This window comes from Uloborus diversus, chromosome 6 (assembly GCF_026930045.1).
Source record: "Uloborus diversus isolate 005 chromosome 6, Udiv.v.3.1, whole genome shotgun sequence".
Lineage (NCBI taxonomy): Eukaryota > Metazoa > Arthropoda > Arachnida > Araneae > Uloboridae > Uloborus > Uloborus diversus.
The window spans coordinates 66,282,628-66,308,021 of record NC_072736.1 but is presented as its reverse complement, the minus strand read 5'-3'; the positions used below and the strand labels follow the sequence as shown (position 1 = coordinate 66,308,021).

General features: G+C 32.6%; 1 protein-coding gene across 2 annotated transcripts; it reads left to right on the top strand.

Annotated features, from left to right (window-relative positions):
* The first annotated feature begins 783 nt into the window (after window positions 1-783).
* On the top strand, window positions 784-24,302 carry LOC129223812 (adenylate kinase-like). Of its 2 annotated transcripts, none has more exons than XM_054858169.1 (6): window positions 784-869; window positions 1,627-1,750; window positions 3,400-3,445; window positions 16,947-17,137; window positions 20,277-20,444; window positions 22,581-24,301. In XM_054858169.1, exons 2-6 carry the CDS (start codon window positions 1,634-1,636, stop codon window positions 22,803-22,805), a joined length of 747 nt encoding a protein of 248 aa, XP_054714144.1. In that variant the 5' UTR covers window positions 784-869; window positions 1,627-1,633; the 3' UTR covers window positions 22,806-24,301. The 2 variants fall into 2 exon arrangements, with proteins under 2 accessions (XP_054714144.1, XP_054714145.1); XM_054858170.1 differs by lacking the exon at window positions 784-869 and adding an exon at window positions 871-1,009 and having other exon boundaries at window positions 22,581-24,302.
* Window positions 24,303-25,394: the final 1,092 nt, after the last annotated feature.

Genomic DNA, 25,394 nt, shown 5'->3' with positions numbered 1-25,394 from the left:
ACATGTCAATATTGACGCCGTCAGTATAATATCAAGATCTGTCAAGGTTGATGCAAGAAATTTTGCTAGTTCCCCGTGCACGAGCACGCCCCTAAACCTATCCACTAGGAGAAGGCTAAAGCCATTGAATTTCTCACTTGAAGAGGTTCAGCTGGTATTAGATCTTAGACGCTCACCATTTTAGTGAATTGCTATATGTTCAATTTTTAGAGCTAAGATAGTTCAAAATTTTTTAACGATATTTTTGTTTACATATTTTTAATTGTATAAGTAGAGCATTATTTTTGCACTTTTGGAAAGGAAACAGGTCACATTTCTGTGCATTTATATATGTTTTTTAATAATCATTAGAGTGTTCGATAAAGGGAAAACTAATCTCTGTAAAACTCTTTTTTGCATCGGTTCCCGACGAATATAGGGAGAAAATATTGAAAGTGTTTCCTGGTTTATTTAGTTGTTAAAAAAAAACATGCATTATTTAATAGATGTAAAAAAAAGTGGTTTGGTGTCCATATCAGTTTTTTTTTTTTTTAGTCCCAAGTACTTCGATATAACGATTTTAATTACTGTTTAATTTCATAAATACAATATAGATGGCAGCACCAAAGAGACATGGTGACGAAAGGCAATTTAAATTGTTTAATTACACTGTCATGCTGGATCAAAATATTCTTTTATCTCATATTAACAGACGTCCAGAGCTTCATTATATTTTTCAAATATATTTGCTCATATTAAATTCACGGACTCTACATTAAACCGATCTATCTGAACTTCGTGTGAAGTATTTGGCAAATGGCAACACTATGATAATCGACCTTTACCTTTGCTGGGAAGGAAGAAACGTGTCTTGTCTGTTTGATAATTAAGTATGAATATGTAATATTTTTTCGAGCAATGATTTTATTTAAGTTAATATATTAAAAAATCTTGATTCTCTTGAACTTTATGAATGTGTCACGCTCAAGATATTCTCCCTATAAAGCCTTTCAAGTTTGATTTTTAAAATGTAAACATTACTTACTTCACTTGGGTCGATCTGTTGGCATTGCTGAAAAAATAATTTTTTTTTATTGTTTGTATCACGATTTTTTGAAAAGTATTCTTCGTCTAAACTTTTTATGTTTAATTAATAATTTATTTAAGTATTTATTTATCTATTACTTAAAAACAAACCCTGGTTTATTACTTATGGGCCTCCAAACTTTTCCTTCTTAAGATAGCCGGTTAATTTTTGTCCATGCAAAAAGTGTTGGAGCCGGCCGTTGCTACTCTCAGTTCTAAATCGAAGCCTAATATCTCGTGATAGTAAAAGTTTTGCATATATTTCAGAAGGAAAAGTAGATTGCATGTATTTTAAAGTGTTTAACGTTTTGCTCCCCCCAAAAAGATATGCTCAAAAGAAACTGCATTTTTATTTGAAAAATTAAATTTTAATTTTTTTTTTCACTGTCTCAAAATTTCCATAAATTTAACATCTCTAGAGGCTTTTCCTTATTTTGAATGAATGACATTTATTTCTTTAAAAATTGATTCTGTTACTTGAAAATTTTTTAGTACATTCAGATTTTTCATTTTTTAAAAGAAGGGAATTGTAGTTTCATCATCTTATTTATTTTAATTTAGCTAAAAAATGGCTCCTGTAGCAGCTCCATTAATAGATGTTAAGGAGGATTTGGATAAAAAGTCTGAGAAAATTGGAATAAATGCTGTTTTGTTAGGTCCACCTGGAGCTGGGAAAGGTACACAAGTAAGTACTAAATCAAAAATGAAATATAGTTGGTGCTCAATTAAGGGCGGATCTATAAAATGTTCAAGGGGGGGGGGGCGATTGTTTTTTACTCTTTACTTTTTAGAACTTAAATTTCTAAAAGCTTTTGACGGAGTATACTGAACCCCATCACTTACCCATAAATAATCAAAGGTGTCCTACAATTGTGTTTCTTTCCAAAAATATCCAGGGTGAGCCTTTGAACCTATCCCTAATATCATCTAAGATAGTCTAAAATTGAGATTTTTAAACTTCGATATCAAAAAAAATCCTGTACAAAGTTCTGATCCCAATCCCCAGAGCAATAAAAGAAGCGCTATGATCGCATTTTCAAGGCTGCAGTTCCGGAAGAATTCCGGGAAAGAGCTCCTTTTCCTCTAACAGCTTGTACTATATGTAAAATTGCATTTTTTAAACTTAAGTATAGAAAATATACACAAAGGAAGTTCCTGTTTCTCAGTTCAAGTAGGAAGAATACAGATTAAATTAGTTTCCCTTTTCTTCCTTAAATGAACTTTTCAATTTGTTCAACTATTTTCAACGGTTTAATGTATTAGATATACCTCAATGAAAGGGCGGGAAACAGAGGAACCGCCTTGGGTGGCAGAAACTAGCTACGCCACTGAGTAGGGAGGTTGCAAATTTTGTCAAAATATAGCAAAAGCCTTGCCCACTTATATGTAAATTCAAAGCTGGGGATGGGGCGATTAACTCGTCTGCCTCCCTAAAAATAACTAGCCTGATTTTGGTATCACATGAACTAGTTTCCAAATTTAAATTCAGTACAATCATCCAATGTCTCTGTTGTCTTGTGAAGGTTTGCCATTTCAACTATTTGATTATATTAGGCGAGTAGCACAAATATATCAATGGTGTTTATGAGAATATGGCTGATGATTGCATCAAGAAGTTTTGTAATTTTGTCTGAAGATTTAAAAAAAGGAAAATAAGGCTGCAATGCACTCATTTGAAGAAACTTTTAATGACTGGTTCTGTCTGTCTCCCATCTCGGAACTTCCGTGGAAAGAGGCTTTTCCATGAGTAAGAGAATTGTAGTAAGTGAAAAGCCAAAGGTGAGTTTGGACAATTGAGGCAGTGAGTAGCAAAGTGACAAAATTAAAAATTTGGAGACAACCATTATAAAAGATAGGTGAACCCCTCTATCTTGAGGCAATAGAACTAATAAACCTGGTAGGTGCTGGTTTTCGCCTGATTTAGAAAGAAAATATCAATCAAAGCCTACCGAGCCGCACAACTTAGAAACTTGAAAGTGTCCACTTTCATCCCTTTGCTTCTAACTGCCTTAACTGTTGATTTTAGCGTGAAAGAAGACTCACTACCAAATAGTATAACCTTGAGGGTCACAGATCTGAATTAAATTCTAGATTTTGATCAATTCTCACTAGATATGAGCCCTGGTAAAGTGGTTTGACTGCATAGAGCATAGACCCTAGTTCTACTGCAATGGAAGTTCAATGTTATGCAACCATGCTTGGTTTCAAGGTTTAATACAGTTTAATTGTAGGAAATTATGTATATGTGTGAAAAATTTTAAAACTATTACTTTACATTTATGCAATATATGTCAATTCCTTTTCTTGTTGATATAATTATTTTTTTTTTCATAGGCTCCTTTATTAAAGAAAGAATTTTGTGTTTGCCATCTTGCTACTGGTCAGTGCCATTTATTTATATCATAAATTCTAAAATAATTATCATATTTTGTCATTTATTTTAAAAATTGGTCTGCTAAGTTTTTGATGGATTTTTTTCTGGACTCATTGGCCACTTGTTCCTTTGATATGACAAAAAAATATTATTATTATGCTTTAGATATAGAAGTAAAATTTCATTAGAAGTGAAAGATTTGCTTTTTAAATTCAAAGTAAAGCATGTAAATTATGCAAGTTTTAACTTTGGATCCTTAAAATTGTACTGTAAGGTAATTGTTTCCATAATGTGTTGCATAGGTTATTCGCAACTCCAGCGCTCGAATACGCTACCTTGCGGTGATTTATAAAACTGCCGGGAAAACTAAAACATTGCCACGTTGCGTTCCACGTGTGTCTGCTGACGTAAACACAGGCAGTTTGTTCCGAGTATTTATTAACGCAATCGATGTGTCTTAGTTTGCTTTCAGCTACGGAAATCTATTCGTCCCTTAGTTGTATTCTCGAGCTTCTCAAAATAATGTTAGTTTTCATTATTTCCTTCTAAAATATGAGTTGTTGAGAAATGGTGAAAGTGAAAATTCTGGATTAACAAACTTGGATAACGTTATACAAGGTAAAAATTTTTATTGTTTTGTATGAATTTGTAAGAATATGGGTTTTTTTTTAAATCTTAAATTAATTAACCTAACCATATTTTACAGCAGCATTTAGTTGGAATGGACAGTATGCAAAATATTTTCTTAAATATATTATCGTAGAACAAAATGAAAAATGTTTAACCGAGAAAGAATTTACTTTATTCCTTTTATTCTCAGCTCGTAAAAGGTTTCGCCAAATTTGTTTAGGGTTATAGTTTTAGTATTGTGCGAGCAAAGTCAGGGGTCTGTCCAGGATTTTTTACAGGGTCCGTTTTTTGTGAAAAATCAAATATTTTTGTGAAAAATCAATTATTTTTGTGAAAAATCAATTATTTTTGTGAAAAATCAAATAATTTTACAAAAAAAAAAAAAAAATGCTGCATCATTGACACTCAAAGTTGAGTGTTTTCTCTCTTTTCTTTTGAGAATATCATTCTTGAGTGTTTTTCTAGTATTTGGGAAGAGGGGGCGAAGGAGGCATCGCTCCCTGGGAGATGGGCACCCCACAAGTATCAATATTTATCTACCATTTTACATCATGTTATTTTATACTAGGAATGTTATTTGTATAGTATTTAAAATAACTGTAAGAAAAAATTCAGGCAGGGGTTCAGCATTTAACTTTTTAACCTAAGACACTGTTTAATAGCAGAGTTTCAAAACTTATAAACTCCGTGATTTTTACGAAAATAAAAATATATTTTATTTGTTTACCTCTTAACTAAGCGTACTAAACATCGAACATTCGAAAAATCAGATTTCCACAGCGGATGCAAAGATATTGCAATCCTCAAAGTGAAGGCATCAAAAGTATAAAAACGGCTTGTAAAGTAAATATTTTTGATAAAATTATTTTTGAATTGCATTTTAAAGTCCTATGATAAACATATCATTAATATCTGGACACAGTTGAAGCAAAAATAAATAAATAAATAAAATAAATAAACCATCGATTCAGCATTTTAATTACTGACTCATAAAAGAAAATGGAATTCCGCTTTAAAAACTTGAAATAAGCTTTGTTACAAAAATAAAGAGACTTCATTGCATACTAATAAAGCGAAGTTAGCTTGAAAAAAAAGAAAAAAATATGATTCTCATATCGGATGTAAAAAGATTGCGTTTTTCAAAATGTAGGCATCTATAGGGAAAAAAAAACAGTAAATAAAAGAGTTTATTTAAAGTTAATTATCCTTTTTAGCATCGAAAAACCAAACCCATATAATTTTCTCCCAAATTAACAGCTTAACATCGCACCGCCAGACGCTTTGTGAAAGATCCCTTTTTGTTTATCAGAATTTTGTGAAGGGTCCGTTTTGGTTGATAGGGATTTTGTGAAAGGTCCGTTTTGGTTGATCGGATTTTTGTGAAGGGTCCGTTAACGGACCCAAATTTGCTCTGGCCAGACCCCTGAAAGTAGCCTTGGCGAGATTTCGCGTTTTTAGTTAAACCATTTTTAATTTTTATCATGAGTGGAATAAAATGGTAGTAAGATTACAGAATTCGATAAGTAAAAAGAAATAATGGTCAATCAACTGAAAAGAAAACTATCACCATATATCCGTGAGAATTTTGTTGATGATTTGCATAACATGATATAATTAAATCGTAACTCAGAAATTAGAAAAATCGAAACAGAAAAATTTTAAATTAACCGATTTGGGAATTCGAGAGAAATAACTCAGCTACAAATGCAAAACAATAAGCACTAGCCAAGCAAGGCAAAAAAGTATCATCTTCTTTCGATAATAATTTGTAATGTCATATTGAATTTTCTGCCATTAATTGTTATTCTTGTCAGGCCACAATTATTATTTAGTTTTATCAAGAATTGATAAATATCGAATTCAACATTGTGGAAATAGCTGCTTAGAACTACGAACTACGTAGTTTGCACTAATCTTTGACGGTTAGTAATGCTTCTTGAATTCTCATTTCTTTCTACATGGGCCAGAATATCCACAAGACTTTGAAAATTAATTTAAAAAGAATGAAGCGAAAAAATCATACATACAAACAAAAATCACAACACTTATAGCATTTTCTTCTTTACCACATGCGTTTGTTTTAGTTTTTTCGTCCGCCATTAGACAGTGACTGCAGTGCCTCCTATAGTTCGTTGGAGTTGCGAATAGGATATGTAATTAATATTAATTGTCTTTTTAATTATTATTATGAATGTCCTGACATTAGTTTATGAAGGGATTTTATGATTTGCCATGTAATTCTTGAAACACGCAAGTGCCAGTTATTAATTATCAAAACCCAATAATGCAAAGCTAAACTAAAAAACTAACTCAATTATGCAAAAACTATTATCAAAAAAACATTCCTGTTAAAGGACAGAAAATCAATGTGCGGCAACAAATATTGACAACTCAACTTTTTGGTATTGAAATGAAGTGAAGTGCTACGTGTTGTCATTGCACCATGTTGCTCGTGGCTTGCACTTGTACAAATCACGTGTAGATAATCCGTAGCAGTTTTGCCATTTTTTCCCCTTCTTGCATTAATCAAAAAATGTTTGAATAAATGTGTTACTTTGGTGTAACTTTGTTTTCTTCATGAACATAACACTCCAAACTGCCGTAAATGTAAAATACATATGGCATATGTCTCTAATAATTTTCTACAATACAAAATGATTTTTATAAGAAAAATAACATAGTATTGCAATTTTCAGCATAATTGCTGTGCTACAAAAAAATGTCCAAAAATAAATGAATAAAGTACTTGGAAGCGCTGCACTTAAAATTGATGATTAACTCATCCATGGTGTATCAGAGTAGAAAATACCCACATAAAAACATATTAAAAAGAAAGAATTCACAGCGTATTGCGTACATCTCTATTCCCGGACTACTCTAAGATAAAATTAAGAAAAAAAGCAGAATCCTCATTTAAATCTATTCCAGATTTTTTAGACAAAAATAGAACGTTTTGCTGCAAATGGTTCGTTTTGCCGAATTTCTGTATTCCGTAGCTTTTTTTCTGTAACTAACATCAATAAAATATGTATAGATTTTTCATTTTTTGCTTCCTTATGTTCCTTATTAAGGTTTTAAATTACCTTTTTGTGTAAGAAACAAGCTTTATTTTACGTGTAATCAACTGTACAAAAAATTTGGAAACAGGGAGTTTATCTTTTTCCGCACTCTTCAAGCAGTCAGCCTTTTACATAAAGTTTTTAATTAACAAGTAGATAACATAATTGTATCAGAATGTATCAGTTTTTTGTTGTTTCGTTAAAGCAATTGGAATGAAATCAGGGGCAATAAAAAGAAAAGTCAATTGTGAAGGTCGCATTGACGGAAAGGCCTCATTTCTGAATATTTTAACTCTTAAACACGTAAACGCAGCAGCGTTTCCTCCAGAAATTATTGTAATAAAAATTAAATTTTTTGCTTAAAGAAAAAAAAAAAAATCTGGAAAAAACTTAAAATTTAGGCAGCAAAACTAAAGAAATTAAACATTTTATTCAGTAATGCAAAATTAAGATATAATTACTGCAAAATATAGGTTTAAAAAATAACCTTGGCACAAATTGCAAACTGCAAAAGGAACTTGACCGCAGTGCAAAGGTAAGATTCTATCACTAGCTGAATATTATATGAACATCAAGCAAAATGATGAGTTAACAAAAAGTAATCACAATAACGGTTTGGGGTCAAAATGTCGCCACCGAAATGTCGCGGGACAAAATGTCGCGGCCAAAATGTTGCCTGTCCAAAATGTCGCCTGTCAAATGTCGCCTGTCCAAAATGTCGCTGGTCCAAAATGTCGCCGGTCCAAAATGTTGTAGGTTCAAAATGTCGCCGGCCCAAAATGTCGCCAGTCCAAAATGTTGCCGGTCCAAAATGTCGCCGTGCCAAAATATTGCCGATCCAAAATGTCGCCGGTCCAAAATGTCGCCGGGCTAAAACATCGCCTGTCCAAAATGTCGTCAGGCCAAAATGTCGCCGATCGAAAATGTCGCTGGGCCAAAATGTCACCTGTCCAAAATGTCGTAGATCCAAAATTCGTTTATTCAGTTGGTAAGAAAAATTTAAATGTACAAAAATGATGTTTAACACCAAATTTGCAGAATAAATGGTTACTGCCTTTAATGAATGTCTCCGTTAAAAATGGGACTGGACTAACTGAGTTTCATGATAAATTCTAAAAAGATTATTCCGTTTTGATTCGCAACTCTCGGCTGTTTTTCAGCAAACAAATAGAATACAAGAGTTACGTTATCTTATTTCTTGTGACTCGCTATCTACCAACTGTAAAACGTTCTGACGGCATTCAGTTCTGACGTTCGCTAAATTATTTTAAACTTTTCTTCAAGAATAGTGTGCGTTTATATGTGACCGATTTTTTGGGGACATTCTACGTCAAAACCTGTAGTAAGAATTCGAACGATACCCGCAAGTACCCATATATTATTTAGGGCTGCGTGGTTTTTTGCGTCAATTCGTTCAAGATAGTGGAGTAACTGAACATTTTCATCGATATGCGTGACTGTCATTGCTCAAAAAATGATGAACGGAATCAAATAAAACGTTAGGAAGCAGCAGGGGGACAGATTTTGGGCTCAATAACACCAGAGAGTGGAGCAATCGAATGTTTTTTCCTTTCTTTTTTATTATCTGTGATTGATATATCTCAAAAAGTAATACAGTAGACCCTTGTTTTCAGCGGGTTTATTTTACGCGGTTTCGATTATACGCGGTTGAAGATTTGACACCTTTATTTTATTTACGCAGATGAGTTTCGGTTTTACGCAGATGCGGCAGTGCAAACAGGTAACATTTTCCTCTCTTTCAAAACCCAAGCTCCTAAAGATTGCAGATTACACGTAACTAACTGCATTTTGGCGTGCTAATAATCGAACTTGGGTCCTTGGAGACATTTTATGCGATTGGTTCCAGAGCTTTTTCCATCAGAAGTAAAGTGATTAAACTCACACAGTTCAGAACTCACTGGAAGAAGAGCTTTTAGGAGTGACAAAGGAGGTCAAAACCAACGCGGATATCGACTCCGGTGACACACAACCAAAAACACTCACATTGAAAATTTTCGAACCATCCGTAGACAATAGGAATGATCTTTCTGATTTGTTAGTGAAAGAAGATTCTATCATGGAAATGACGCAAGTGATCATGGATGAGTTAATGCTAAGCAAAGAATTGGAGGAAAAATTCTTAATGACTACCAAAAAACTATCATAGTCAGCTCTTCTTCATAAACAGAACACGAAATTAGTTTGTTTTCTTTATGCATATTGTGCATAAAAATTGATATAAGTACACATTAAACTTATTATACAATTAGTCATCACTAGAATGAAGTATTTTTTTTAATCTGCGGAACCTAATTCCTATTTTGACACTAATATTAGGTCTCAATTTACGCGGTTTCGATTTACGCAGCATTTCCGTGGAACATAACCTCCGCGTAAAACGAGGGTCTACTGTACAAGGGTTAAGACAAAATTTGGTCTACAGGTATGTCTTAAAGGGCGAGTTGCTCATTTATTTTTGGCTTCAGTCATCCCAAAAGGAAGGATCACTGAATAATTTTTATCGTTTTATGTGACTGCTATATCTCAAGAAGTAATGCGAGGATTCATACAAAAATGTAGTATACAAGTGAAATTAAACGAAAACAAGCCTTATTTTCGTTCTAAGTTGAGTTTCGTAATCGTTTACGTGAGTCAGTGTAATTAAATAAACAATGAAAAATATACTGAATTTATATATGAGAGGTTGAGCATGATATCAATAAAATCTAAATTAGCCGTGTATTCCTCTCATTTTTGTAGCACTTTAACTAGCGTGAGTGTTAAATAAAAACTGAGTTTGCAATCTTATATAATTTGCGTCGTAAAAATTCACTAAATAAAACAGCAATTTTTTCTGAGAGAGAAAAACTTATTTGTTTATTATTATTATTATCAATATTTTTTTCTTTCTGAATTACCAAGCTATATTGAGCTGGAACTATTACTTTTTGAAACTCATTTTAAAAATAAGTCTAGGTCAAAATTGATCTGAATAATCTCATTGGTATCAGTTATTTCACCCTACATTATGAAATTTTTTCTTTTCTATTTAAAATTGGAAAATGTGATTAGCTGACAAGCGCTACTTCGCATGCATGAAAGTATCCTCTTGAAAACCTTCAATAAAATAGCTGTTCTGAAATTGTCCCTTGATGTTCTATCGAATATATAAATTTCATGAATGTTGAGAATTGAAAATATTTGTCATCGCGTAGAGTCTTTTTTCAAAAATCTGAGTGAAAGACACCTGTTTTAGCAGTTACGGGTTTCATTGATTTCAAAAGATTTGACGGTGAACATTTCGACGTAATTTCAGAATTTTATTCATAAGAGATGGGAGTTCCCACGGCAGTTTTGATTTTACTTTAACCAACGTATATCTCACTGAAAAGGTAGTTTTTTTTGTATTTTTTTTTACAGTTCTTAGGGTAATTTTGATAAATCTATGAGAAAATTAAATTTCATTAAGATACTTTTCTACTTTATTTCCACCCTGGCCCGTGATTTCGAATTTTTCCAGTGAAAGGGGAGAGGGAGGATAACGGGCGTATGTATAACCAATGCACATTTCATAGGATTGCTATAAAAACCACTCCCACTTGTATATAAAAAAAATTCAAAGTCGAGGGCCATTCCGTCTGATCCCCTAAATGACTGACCTGTCGCTATCGTAATAATATGCTAGAGTGAAGGAGTTATTTGTTTTTACTTCATTACGCCAAAAAATACAAACCGTCTATTCTCTTGCCATATTCAAATTGCGCCTCACTATTCTTTCATTCGCGTTTAGAACAGTTTAGTTTTACTTCCATACCAATTTTTTGTCTGAATCCTTGCGTTACATCTTGATCCTTTATGTTACATCTTGAGTATTATTATTAATCAGATTAAACGAGAAAGAGAATTCCGTTGCAGCAGCCTTTCACATGTTTACGTTTGTAATAGTATATAGAAAAACGTATGTTTTTCTGAAAACTATTAATTTTCTGGAATTAATCTGATGTTTACGAATTAAGACAGGAGAAAACGTTTGGAATTTTTGAAGAAACTTACTTTGAAAGGCAATTAATATTCTTTCGCAACTTTTATGCTGGAAAGCATCAACGTACATTTAAATTTTTCGTACAGATTGAACTAGCGAATTTTGGACCGGCGACATTTTGGACCGGCGACCTTTTGGACCGCGACATTTTGTACCGGCGACATTTTGGACCGGCAACATTTCAGGCCGGCGACATTTTGGACGGGCGACATTTTGGACGGGCGACATTTTGGGACTGCGACATTTTGGGACGGCGACATTTTGGGCTGGCGACATTTTGGACCGGCGACATTTTGGACCGGCAACATTTCGGGCCGGCAACATTATGGACCGCCGACATTTTGGACAGGCGACATTTTGGGCCGGCGACATTTTGGCCGCGACATTTTGAGTGTATACCCACAATAACAAAGATTACAAACCTTATACAACTTAAAATTTAGTAGAAGGCAAATCATAATTAACAATTGGATGGCTGGGACTGAAATTTATCTACCAAATTCGATAGGTTCATTGTTGATTGTTGAATTCTCAATATTGATTTGTTCATTGGATAATTTGCTTATGTGCTATTGAACATTGTAACACACGATGCACTTTCCTTAATATTGGTGAATCTTGGACGTAATAATTTGGAGAACTCCAAAAGCCCAGGCTCAGAAACTTGATTTGCATTTATCGGATGTATCCAATTCAACAAACTCCAACTGTATACTTTCAAGAGCTTCATCAACAGGAAGTCCAAATGGATCTTGAAATATCTTTATTTGTATGCTTTTTAAATCAAAATATATCCATTCGAGAAGTCGCGAAAACAACAACAGGGGGTCAATTAAGAAAAAAAGTTTGTATTTATCTTTTAAAATACGCTCCCTATTCACGCTCAGTGTGATTTGTATTTTGTACTCTTTTGAAAATAATATGAAATATCATAATGCAAAAGTCAATGTTAAAAGTTTACAAAAAAATATGCCAAATTGCGAGGAATTGGTGAATTTTCAAAAGCCAAATGTTTTCTGTGTTTCAGATTTCAATCCTTTTGCATTTTGCAATTGTTTTAATATGTTTGACTGTTGGAAGTTACTTTAAGTCTTATCATAGATAAGCTTATTTATTATCGAAAAGAAAAAAGAAAATTCTCTTTATTTTTTTCATTTTTATATTTATCGATTAATTTTGCTGAGTAGCATTCATAGATTATCACTTATTGCTAATTTTTTGAAGAAATATTAAATTATAATTGAATTAGCTTTTAACTATACACTTTTTGCTCTTATCATTACCATCAGTATGTTGAGGAATAGTAATGGGGGAAAAATAATAAACTAAGATATATATATATATATATATATATATATATATATATATATATATATATATATATATATATATAATTAAGCAAACAGAATTACAAATATTAAACAAATTATAAATACCAAATGATGATAAAAAGGAAAAATGCAAACAGCTATTAAGTAGGAAAAGAAAAAGAGTGAATCCAGAGCTCATCAGTCGTGGAGGATTCATTAATTATGGTCAAAAGACCAAAAATTTTAACTATAAACTAGAAGAGAATGCTTAAGCTCCAGTACATGTAATATAGAGTAACAATGGGCAAACGCACCACTTGCTAAGCTAAAAACAATAAACTAGAGCTCAAACCTAAAACTAAAAGCAGGGGGTTTCGCCTCGACTAATTAGGAAAACAAGTTCCGATAATTAGCCTTCCACGGGACAGTACCTGCCAATAACAAAATTGTCTTACCTTGAAATCCGCGTAACCATATCCTGTCCGTTGTTCAGCCTGATAAAAAAGCCTATCCATTCGTCAACAAAACATTAAAAATATAAAAAACATGTCCGGAAAACAGTCCAAAGACGTACCAGGTCGCCTGTTTCGCACGTGTAAAACTTATCCACTACAGTGCGAAACCCCCTGCTTTTAGTTTTAGGTTTGAGCTCTAGTTTATTGTTTTTAGCTTAGCAAGTGGTGCGTTTGCCCATTGTTACTCTATATTACATGTACTGGAGCTTAAGCATTCTCTTCTAGTTTATAGTTAAAAATTTTGGTCTTTTGATCATAATTAATGAATCCTCCACGGCTGATGAGCTCTGGATTCACTCTTTTTCTTTTCCTACTTAATAGCTGTTTGCATTTTTCCTTTTTATCATCATTTGGTATTTATAATTTGTTTAATATTTGTAATTCTGTTTGCTTAATTTTATATTTACTACTACTACTTGGTACTTACTTATTATAGTAACTACTTAGCTTTTTAGTTTTGCTGCGTTGCGCATCTATGGGCTCTTGGTGTGGTCTTTTCAATATTTTTCACTTTTATTATTATTTTATATATATATATATATATATACAGTGCTCGATTTCAGGCGGAACGCGGCGGAACGGCGTTCCGGAACCTCTCTCTGTAAAAAAACTAAATTATTTGAAAACAGTTAAAATTCTTTGTCAGTGAGTAGACTCATCCGCCGCGGCGCACGTGCAGTATAGCTTCCTCCCCTCCAGGTTAGAGATAGACTCGTCCGTCTGGCGTCTATTCCCCATTTCGTTCATCACTAGATGCTCAGTTGCTCAGTCGTAGTCCCGTAGTCAGGAGTCCGTGTTGTCCTGTACTGTACTCTACTACGCGCTACCCACTTGCACACACGGTCGTCTTTTATTTATCTCTGTTACGTTACTTAGGTTAGTTGTGTTGAAGTTTATCAATGTATGCGAGTGTGATTGTTGTGAAATAAGATGAACAAAAAGTTAACCGATATTTTTTTACCCTCGGGTGATACTAAGAGACTTAAGCGAACCATTGATTGTGAAGACAACCTCACGCAACCATCTTCAACGACCTTACAACTGTCAACTAGCACTGAAAAGGTAACCAGTTCAGATTCTGACGAACATCACTCTAAAGAACAAGGACAAAAGGTTGAGTGTAACGACAATGCCTTGCCAGATTGTTGGACTAATTTTCAAAAAACTGATTTTTGCGAAAAATATGACTGGTTGTTAATTAAAAATGGAAAGTTAGGATGCAGTACTTGTAAAGAAGTAGGGATCTTATCTGTTAAGAAAAAAACAGGTATGAAAATTTCAAAAGAATGGGCAAATGTTGAAATAGACAGTTATGGTGACACTAAACAGAAAAAGCAAACGTCTTTAAGGAAAAAGATTTTTGACCACAAAGAGAGTGCTGGTCATAAGGCAGCTGCTGAAATCCTAATCGAAAGTAAAGACGGAAAACTGGAGAAAACTATTTTGAGACAGAACTCTCATGAAAAAGAAATAACGGGGAAAATTTTTCGAACGGCGTACAAGGTTGTTAAAGAAAATCAGTCTTTTAACAATTTTGAAACGGAAGTTGATTTGCAAGAATTAAATGGGATTAACATGGGTCGCATTTTACACTCAGACAAAGCCTGTGCTAAAATTGCTTTGCATATCAGTAAGGAAATGAAGAAAACCTTTGTAGATGAAATCATTAAGAATGATACAAAACTTGGTTTGATAATTGATGAATCCACGTCCTTAAGTAATAAGTCAAGTTTAATAGTATACGTTCGGTGTTCTTTGCCTAAAACCGGTATGAGTGGCTCCACTAACGTCTTTTTGGATCTAATAGAACTAGATGGCGTTACTGCTAGAGCTGTTTTTGACTCTTTGATGAACTGTCTTCGGTCTAATGGACTATCTGACGTATTTTTAAGTAATAATTTAACAAGCTTAACTTGTGATGGTGCTGCTACTATGATCGGTAAGCACAAAGGCGTTGCAACATTATTTCGTGAGAAATTTCCTTCTGTTATTGTTTGGCACTGTGCAAACCATAGACTTGAGCTGTCAGTGTCAGACGTTATTAAATCTGTTTCAGAAGTTAATAGGTTTAAATCTTTTATTGACAAACTCTATGTTGTCTATCATGCTTCACCAAAGAACAGCAGGGAACTTCGAAGCTGTGCAACTCTTTTGGATACAGAAATGTTAAAAATTGGAAGAGTCTTGAGCACCCGTTGGGTGGCATCTAGTTTTAGATCTGTGTCAGCTGTTTGGACGTCATATGAAGCATTAGTCGAACACTTTAAAGAAGCTTCAAATGACCCATCTAGAGACAGCAAAGATAAAAGTACTTTTTCCGGACTTCTTTAACAAAATCACAGAAACTAATTTCATTCTAGACCTGGGATTGATGGCAGATGCTTTGCAAGAACTTTCAGAACTAAGTGAAGCTTTACAACATCGTAATGCAGATTTGAACTATGCGAACAGAAAATTGCTAATCACAGTTGGTTTATTTGAAGAAAGAAAAACAGTTCCAGGGTCCTACTCAACAATGGCTCAAGAAGCAGTAAACAACTTGTCTTTTTTCGGAGTTCCTCTCCACACAAAAGAAGGGAGATCAGACAATCAGCCGTTGAACCCCAAAATATTTTACGAGGCCCTTAAAACTTCTATTGAAACGAGACTACTTGATGACAAAGATGTTGAGTTAGCTACAACTCTTGAAGTTATGGATACCAAAACCTGGCCGACGAAACTCCCAATAACTTTTGGGGAAAATGAAATGAGGAAACTTGCTTCCAGGTTCAAACTTAACGAAAGACAGTTAATTACAGGTTTACGCGAATATATCTACTCCAGAGAGTTACCAGAAAGCCTCAATCCTGTAAAACAATCAATTGACTCGGTTGCCATTTCATCAAGTGAATGTGAAAGAGGATTCTCTCAGATGAACTTAATAATTACACCGCTGCGATCTTCACTCAACATAAGAACAACATAAGAACGGTTTCTGGCCTGATGTTTTTGAAAATTAATGGACCTCCTCTTAGACTGTTTGATCCAGAGAAGTATGTTAACTCTTGGCTGGTTTCTGGACACCACTCGGCGCTAGCTGTAAAGAGTAAGGAAAGATCAAGAGAAGGCAAATACGAAGAAAACATGATGAAGTTTTGGAGTATATTTTAAGAACAATTTTTGAAACAGTTATGTTGTATTGTTTTACTGCTTTTCATTATGTTTATTAAAAAGTTTGAGTTCAATAAAATATTTCTTTCTTTTTAACCGAATACTCCCTTTCTTACGTGGTTGGCAGTTTGACTTGTTGATTGACTGTGTTAAAGTGTTGATGTTGCTGACTGAAATTTCTTCTTACTTGATTAGTCAAAATATTTGTTTCAAGCCTTACTTTTTGAACACTAAACTATTGTTGATTGAGAAGTAAAAACAGCCTAAAAATGCGTAATTTTAAACTGAAATTTTGAAAATTTTCCGAGAGCCCCCGGACCCCCCTTTAGCTGGGGGGGGGGGGGGTATGGATACCCCTCAGACCCCCGGTGTGTCCGCCCTTAACAGAGTTCCGGTACCTCAATTTTTAGAAATCGAGCACTGTATATATATATATATATATATATATATATATATATAAGTGAAATTTTTGATGTAACAGGCAGAGTAATATTTGGAGTTACCAAAATAAGCCATTCATCTCTAAACAAAACTGCGCTCTTCTTGAACCTAATGAAAAGTTGGGGACCCTGTATTTACTCTGGCATTGTTGACATTCACGGGCGTATGTTGATATTTACTTGATTCTGGCTTTCATAGTTACACAGCAATCTATGTGTTAGTTTCTCTCTGTATATATGTTTTATAAGTTCCAAATACCGCCCCCTTATGAAAATTTCTCCCTACATCATTAATTCTTTGATGGTTTTAAAAGGTATAAAATGTTGTATGTGATGCTTTAATTTTATTTATTTTTAATAGGTGATATGTTGCGAGCTGAAGTTTCTTCTGGCTCAGAGTTTGGAAAAAGTATTAAAAAAATTATGGATGAAGGAAAATTAGTTAGTGATTCCATTGTTGTGGATCTCATTGACCGTAATTTAGATAAAGATGAATGTCGCAATGGCTTCTTACTTGACGGCTTTCCTAGAACTGTAGCTCAAGCTGAAAAGGTACTTATAGTTTTCACCAGACTTGTTAAAAATAATAAATATTATGAAGTGTTTAAAAGATTTTTCTGTTTCAAGTTATAAAAAAAGGTTTAATTTTGGTCTAATCCATACTTTTTTTTTAAGCTTGGGTCTTTTCAGGTTTTTTTACCGGTATCTAGTTTTGTGAATTAAAAAACCACTTTTGTGAAAAACTGAAATAAATTTGACTTTTATTTATACAAATACAAATGCAGCAACAGATTCTGGGCCCAGCTAGGCTGATCCTAGTCTGTTAGTCCCCAATGAAGATCAATGGCTCTCTAAAGCTATCCACCCCCTTACTCATTACAGCCTTTTTCGATTTACTGTCCCAGGTGCCCACGACACTACTAAAGTAGTAATTCTTCCTAATTTCCAGGTAAGCCTGAGATTTTAATAGCTTAAAACAATGACCCCCTGTCCTGCTTTCCATGCAAAAATTTAACCCATCAGCATCTTTTATTTTGATAAATTTAAACAACTAAATTATGTCCCCTCTGACTCTTCTTGGCTCCATGATATCAACTTCTACAATAGTCATTAAGTCTAGGTAATCTAAATCTGAAAGTCCCCTTACTAGTCGTGTAACCCGTTTTTGAACCCTTTCCAATACAGAAACATATTTCCTCAGATAAGGAGACCAAAACTGAACAGCAGATTTCAAATGAGGTCTTACTAAACTCCTATATAAAGGCAGAAGAACCTTCTTAAAACTGTTTGAAATAGATCTATTGATAAACCCAAGCATTCTGTTGGCTTAGCTACTTACAATGCCGCATTGTTGTCAAAACTTGATATCCTGCTTTATTAAGATATCCAGATCAATAATATTTCCTGCCTAACTAACTGTCCAAACTCTGTAAATAATAATTTGTATGCTTATTTCCAGGACCTAAGTGTAACACTGACATTTCCCTACATTAACTGCCATACCCACTTATTCGGCCACTTAGTAATATAATCTTAATCCTCTTGAAGCTGTTTTACTTGTTCTTCATTTTCTATGATCCCCATAACCAGGGGCGGGCTGGCCCATCTGTTGCAGGCCGATGCTCCCTCAAGTCTGAACACCTTTTCTTATTTATAAAAAGTTCTTTTTAATTTTTTGGTTTAATTTAATTATTATTTATTTATTTATTTACTTTTTTTTTTTGCACTAACAAACCTGTGCGACTTCCCTTCACTTTTTTCCTTCTTTTCTTTAAATTCGTAAACCTGTGTAACGTCATTATTATTATTATTATTTTGTGCCCTTTGGAGGCAAAGGTTGGCATCCTCTGGCATCCCAATTGGCCCCTGCCCATGACTTTTATATCATCAGCAAAACAATTCATGTTTTGGGAAATATTTTCATGCATGTCATTCATAAAAATGATAAACAAAAGAAGCCCTAAAACTGATCCCCGAGGAATCCCGCTCAAAACATCGCTCCATTTAGAATGATTTCCCCTCACGACTACTCTTCGTTTCCTTCCAGTCAGCCAATTCCTAACCCAAAGTGAATTTTTTTCCTCCTATTACTATATCAGATACTTTGCTGAGATGAGTAACTTTCTGTACCTTATCAAACGCTTTTCGAAAATCCATATAAACAACATCCACATACTTTTTGTCATCGAAAGACAAGACAACCTCGTCATAGAAATGCAATAAATTAGTAGCACAATATTTACCTTTCCTAAAACCATTCTGGAAACTAGTCATTAGACTATTAGCCTCTAAGAATCAAATCAGAGACTGTTTTATTAAGTTTTTTTAGTTGAGGAAAGGGTGATACTGTTCAATGCAGTAGTAACATAGCTTGTTTTCAAATTTTTTAAAAGTAGAATAGTCTTTATATGTTAATAGTATTAAAGTTAAAAATAAAAAAAAATCATATGACTCCCTTTGGACTTTTAAAATTGTTTGTAATGATGGCAAAAACTGCTCATCAGTTTTTTAAAAAATTAATTGAAAATTTCTCAGCTTCTAAACAAAAGTGTTATTTTAGTTAGTTATTTATTTTAATGAGTTGTGTTACTTTTTCTTGTAAAGAAAATATCTTTTGTACAGTTTGGTATTAGGCAGGGCTGGCTTTCTGCCGGCAGAAACTAGTTTTTGCCATGCCAGTGGCAGAAACTGTTTATAACCGGTAAAAACCAGCAGAAACTGGCAAAAACTTAAAAGTGTCTTTAATAACTCAAGTAACTAGTTACTAAATGAAAACTTAATTACTAAATTATATTTGTTTAAGTAAACTAAAAAATTAAATTTTATTTCATCATTGTAAAAAATAAAATCTTATGCTAGTAACCTTGATTTAGTTCAGAAAGGGGACTTTTCAATTGCAGACGCTCATAATATTTGGATTAATCTAACAAAAGATGGTAAAACCATATATTGGAAAGAGAAGTTACACACAGAATTAAACAGGCGTTACTGATTGTAATTCCTGTGCTTCAAGAAGAAAGTGCGAGAATTTTACTTGCCAGTATTAACCTAGTTTTGTACCTAATGCCACAGCTTTGTAATACAAATTGGCCCCATTTCTTGAAACTTACATTTCTCAATCAAATTTTTACCACACCAGTTACTACATGGTGGACCAGTTTAAAAACATTGCTTGTTCCTTGATGCATTGCCTACTAGATTTTCTGTTGCAGGAATATTCTAAAGTTTCTCATTTGTGCATAATAAATGGAGAAACTTTAGATTTTTAAAACCACCTTTTCTAAAAGGCAACAGCGGGGTTCAAACAATGTAACGTTTGATTTTGAATTACACATAATATTGTAATTAATTGTGCTTTGGTTAACAATTAATATTTTCCATGCATTTTCTATTGGTTGTAAAAAATTTTTAACATTTTGTAAGTTTTTGCCAGTTTCTGCCGCAAATGTGGCAAAAAGTGGTTTTTGCCATGCCGGTTTTAACCGGTTTCTACCAGTGATTTTAACCGCCTCGGCAGAAACTTGCCAACCCTGGTATTAGGTCCATATAATTTTCAATATTTAGCTTTTTCTAAATGAAAATGACACATATATATATATATATATATATATATATATATATATATATATATATATATATATAATCTTTTTAAATGAGAAACCAAATCTAAAATAATTTAAATATTTAATAGTTGGATGAATTACTTGAAAAAAGAAAAACTCAACTTGATTCAGTCATTGAATTTGGAATTGAAGATTCATTGCTAGTACGTAGGATCACAGGCAGGTTATTTCATCCACCAAGTGGCCGATCTTATCACGAGGAATTTCATCCACCGAAAGTTACCATGACTGATGATGTGAGTATTCTACTGGTTGTTCTTGTGTGGTTTTGATTGATATTGCTATTATGGTAGACTTTTTTGATACGACATCTTTTGTGTCCAGTCAACTTTTTTCTAAAGAGTTATCACAGCCAACTCTCAATAACTTGAATATTCCTTTATCTCAAAGTTTTCATCGTGTCCCCATCTCTTGGGTAACCTGTATTAACTTCTCATATTTCGAAGGTTTTAGCCAGTCCCTTGAGACCCAAGTTGTGGAGACTATTTATGAAAGATGATAGTTGTTATTGTCTTCAGTCAAGGGCAGCTACAAGGGGTTTTGAGGCAATCCCCCTTCCCAAACCTTTGGTTTTAAGCCATATTGTCAATCATAGTATAGTAATACAGTCAAATATATTTGCAGAGTATGTTTCAAGGCATGAAAACACTTCTAATTTTTTTTCTTGGACTAGTACGAAAACAAAGACCAGAACAGTAATTAGTTCCTTAAGAAATTTAACATTCTTAGGATGAAATAGAAGATGATAGAGAAATAAAATGCCATCTATACTCGTGTATAAGTCGAGAAATTTAGTACAAAAAATGAAGTTAAAAGTTATGTGGTCAACTTATACGGGGGCAGACCTTTCGAAAATTTTTCCCGAACAATTCTTGGAAAAAGAAACACTCGAAAACATGAACATATTCCCGATTTTAGTCCAGCACTTTTAAGTAGATACTATAGAAGTAAATACCTACATATTCTGCTATAATTTTACATGGTCTGACGGTGAAATAAAGTCGAAATAATTACAGTAAACGGTCGACAACGCGAAAAGAGCAGGAATTGCCGTATTTGCGAGTTTCCCAATAATTGCGAATTAATGCTCATTTTTATTTAAAATAATGTATGATATGGCTACAGTGCAAAATTTTATTGATATTTATTCAAAATAAAAACAATAAGTTCCAAAAATCGTAACAGCAAAATTGAACCCTTTACAAAAAACGCGATTGCAGAAGTGAACCCTTTTTGTGCAAAAGAGTAATAATTTGAAGTTTTTAACATAAAAATGTTCATTGCATTTCATTTTCCTCCTTTTTACAAGGTTTATATTCAAAATTAACGCCAAAACATTCCCGATTTTTTTTGTGAAATTGGGACTCAACCTAAATGCGGGTTTTTGATTTTTTTCCTGATTTTCCTCCTAAAAATAGAGGGGTTGACTTATATGCGAGATCGACTTATAAGAGAGTATATACGGTACAATGAAACTCTGTTATGATGTCATCCAAGGACTCTGAATATTTTTAACATTTTGAGCTCAAAAGATAATCATAATTTTTGTGTATAGGCAAATAAAGGGTCTGTTTACCCTTTATTTGCCCATGGAAAACAGATTATTTTATCATTTTTTTTTGCTATGATTTGCCTGAATCTGAAAAATTTTCCTTTCCCCTAGGTGATTATTCAGATTTTTATTATGTATCTCATTAGTTTTGAAGGTTTTTGACACCTGGAGTCACAATTATCCTTGTAAAATTTTAATATGGTAAAACCTGTAAAGTTGACCACACTTGTAAGTGGACCACCTGTCTAAGTTGACCGCTATTGACAGATACAGAAATAGTCTTGGATCATAATGTATCAATAACAATTAGTTGACCGCTAAAGTATTGAACCACAGATGGTCAACTTACACAGGTTTTACTGTATTTGTAAAAAGTATTTTTACTTAGTTTCCTATTTCTTAGGAAAGATGGATCTTCTTAGTTCATTTTTGTGTAATCTTGATATAGTTTAAAAGTTTTTGTTTGTCTTTATGTAATTGTAGTAAACTGGTTAATCAGAATTCTTATTAAATATATTAGGGAAATTTAAATGTTAAAACGTCAAGTGGGGTAACTTAGCCCAGCAAATGATGATTGTATTTACAGTATCTACCCAAAAGAGTGATTGAGAGTGTTCCTAGCAATAAACTTGGATGTTCACCTGTGTCTAAATACAGCTCATAACAACCTTTTTTGTTTGCTGGGCCAATAACTCCCTCAGGGCCAATAACCCCCAGTTGACAGTTTTCCCCCCTAAAAAATCTAAAATTTTATATGATTAAAATTTCTTGCCAACAAGCAATATTTTCTTCACAATTTAATTTATAAATTGTGTTTTAGATCACTGGCGAGCCTTTGATTAAAAGGTCCGATGACACTGCGGAAACACTTAAGAAACGCCTGGCTACATACCACCTGCAGACATCACCTCTGGTTGATTATTATCGTAAAAAAGGGATTCACTCTCGTATCGATGCATCTTTAGATGCTAAGAGAGTATTTCAAGATATCCAAAGGACGTTTCTAAATGCCAAATCCAAGGACAAAATTCTGTTCTTAGGGTAAATGTGAACCAACAAAATAGGTTTTTGTAATTGAAAATTTTTTGCTCTATTGAAAGCAATTAATTATTTTAATATTACAAGTAAGAATATTAGACCCGTATCTGGGCTGAAAATTGTGATATAAAAAGGATGATTACTATACAATAATGATTTTACTAATTTTGTGCGTGTATGTTATAAAGTTTCAAGATGAGCTGAAATGTAAAGAAAATAATTTGCTTTGTAAACTTTGAGAACAACTATAAAAAAATCACAACATAAATGAAAGATAAAAAATTATTTTGTACTGTTAATTTTTACAACTGATATTAATGTTTTTAGTTTAAAGGTTTCATTTTTCATAGCAACTTTTAAATGACCAATATCATTCTAATAGCTTTTTTTTTAATCAAAAATATTGAGTGTAATGCTTAAAAGTAAATTCAATAATACAATTAGTTACAAAAAAAAAAAAAAAAAAAAAAATCAGATTGTCAATAGCCTGCACATTTTTATCTTTTCATGAAATGATAGTTTATTTTAAAATTTTATAACTTTAAGTTGTATTCTATTGGTGAACATTATTTCAAAATTGTCAAAATATTAACTGCAATTTAGAAAAGCTTTTAACTGATAGAAATCTATTCTATGCAATAAACTGAAATATTTTTGAAGAATACCAGAGGAATTAACAAATAGAATATGATAAAAATAGTTTTATCTTTTTTGGTATCTAGTACACTGTACTCAGCCTACATTATTAACTAATAAATTGCAAACTTATTAGTTGTTGAATAGTTAAGTCATTTACTAATTAAAAAAAATTATATATATATTTTTTGAATTTTTTTCACCGTTGCAACATTGATTCGTTTTGTGCTAATGCTAAAATTCTTAACGTAACATTACATTTGAGTGCAGGAAATAAATCATAACTTTCTTGGTTGAAGTCATGTAGTGTAACTGTATCATTTTAAAATTTTTCAGTGGTAAGATAGGTTTTTTGAAAAGCAAAATAAAAATATTCATTTTATGAATTCTTAAAATTAGTTTTAAAAATCTTTCATTAATAAGCAGATCTGATTGTTTACTGTGCATATTTCGTTATTTGCACCTGCTCTCTATGCACTTGGTAGTCCTTCGACATTATTTGTTTTTACATAGCAGCATCATTTGATTTTGATTATATATTTTACTCAGTTGCAATGAGTGCATTAATATTTTCTTGGTGATTTTGACCTGTTTTATAGGTCACGTATTCCTAAAATTTCCTTTATTTATCATGTTGCATTGCTTCAATCATTCTTCAAGGCTTTGTTGCCAAATTTTTAACTGTAGAATTTTTTACACAATATATTCAATGATGAAATGTAAATTCTTTTAACATATCATGTATTAAACTTGAGATTTTCTTTTTAAAATGTTTTTCCATTTCTTGAATTTGTTTTATAAACCAAAGACTCCATTTCTTATGTCCATGTTCCTACAATCTACACAAATGAAATAAATGTTGTTACTCTTAAATAAATCTTTGAAGATTTAAAGAAAAAAAAAATGTGATGAGATTTTATTTACTTTGCTTTTTTTAAAAAACTAGATTATTTCTCTGATTTTCAATTATTCCTCAGATATTTAGGTTATTCAGTCATTAGGTTTTCCTCTGTTATAAGTTGCAATTTTGATATTTTGACAACATTACTTTTTGTAAAGTAAAAGCTTTTTTTAAATCCGTTTGGTTAAGCAAAATCCCCAAAAATATATTTGTAGTTTTCTAGCCTATCAATCACTATTTTAATAACCTGTGTTTTTGCTGAATATTGCAAAATAATTTGTCAAGGGCCATGTTTACAAAACTGTCCCATAATTAACTTTTTTTGAGGAAAAGAGCATTAGTTAAATTTTTTCAAATAAGTTTTTGGCCAAAATCCCTGGCAATGCAATTTTTGAAAACTTCCAAAGTTTCATTGCGAATTAAAAGTCCAATTTCAGAACCATATGGTAGATGAAATGATTTCGTGAAGGAATTCCATACCGGAAGTCAAGTTGTTGCTTCTTAATAATACCAGGGGTATTCGTTAAAATAATAAAAATGTTAGAAAATTGTATATCAATAGGAAAAGCAAAATATACTTGAAAAAGTTTTTTTTTTACTTAATCTGAATTTATTAGTCTGGAAATTTAAAGACAGTTAAAAATATGATTGATATTTGCTACTTTAATTGGACGGGTTAGTATGATTGTGGTTAAGTCAAAAATTTTGCAAATTGAGTAAGTATGGATTTGGGTTCATCTGTAATTTTTCTATTTAATGTAGAGGTGAAAACAGTCAGGAAAAAAAAACAGAAAATTTCGGGAAAAAAATGTTTTTTTCCGAAGAGGTTTATTTCTACTCTGGAAAAATTGAAAATATGAATTTTTTCAACTTTTCAGGAATTTTTAATTGAAATTTTCAGCAAAAAGTGATTAGAAATTTCTCATACTTAAACTCTGATGCAATTTTCTCTCTCTCTCCCCCCCCCCCCCATATGTTAAAATACTGTAACTTTGATAATGCAAGTTGTTATATGATAACATAATTTGCATAGAGATAAAAAACATCTAATACTTTTTC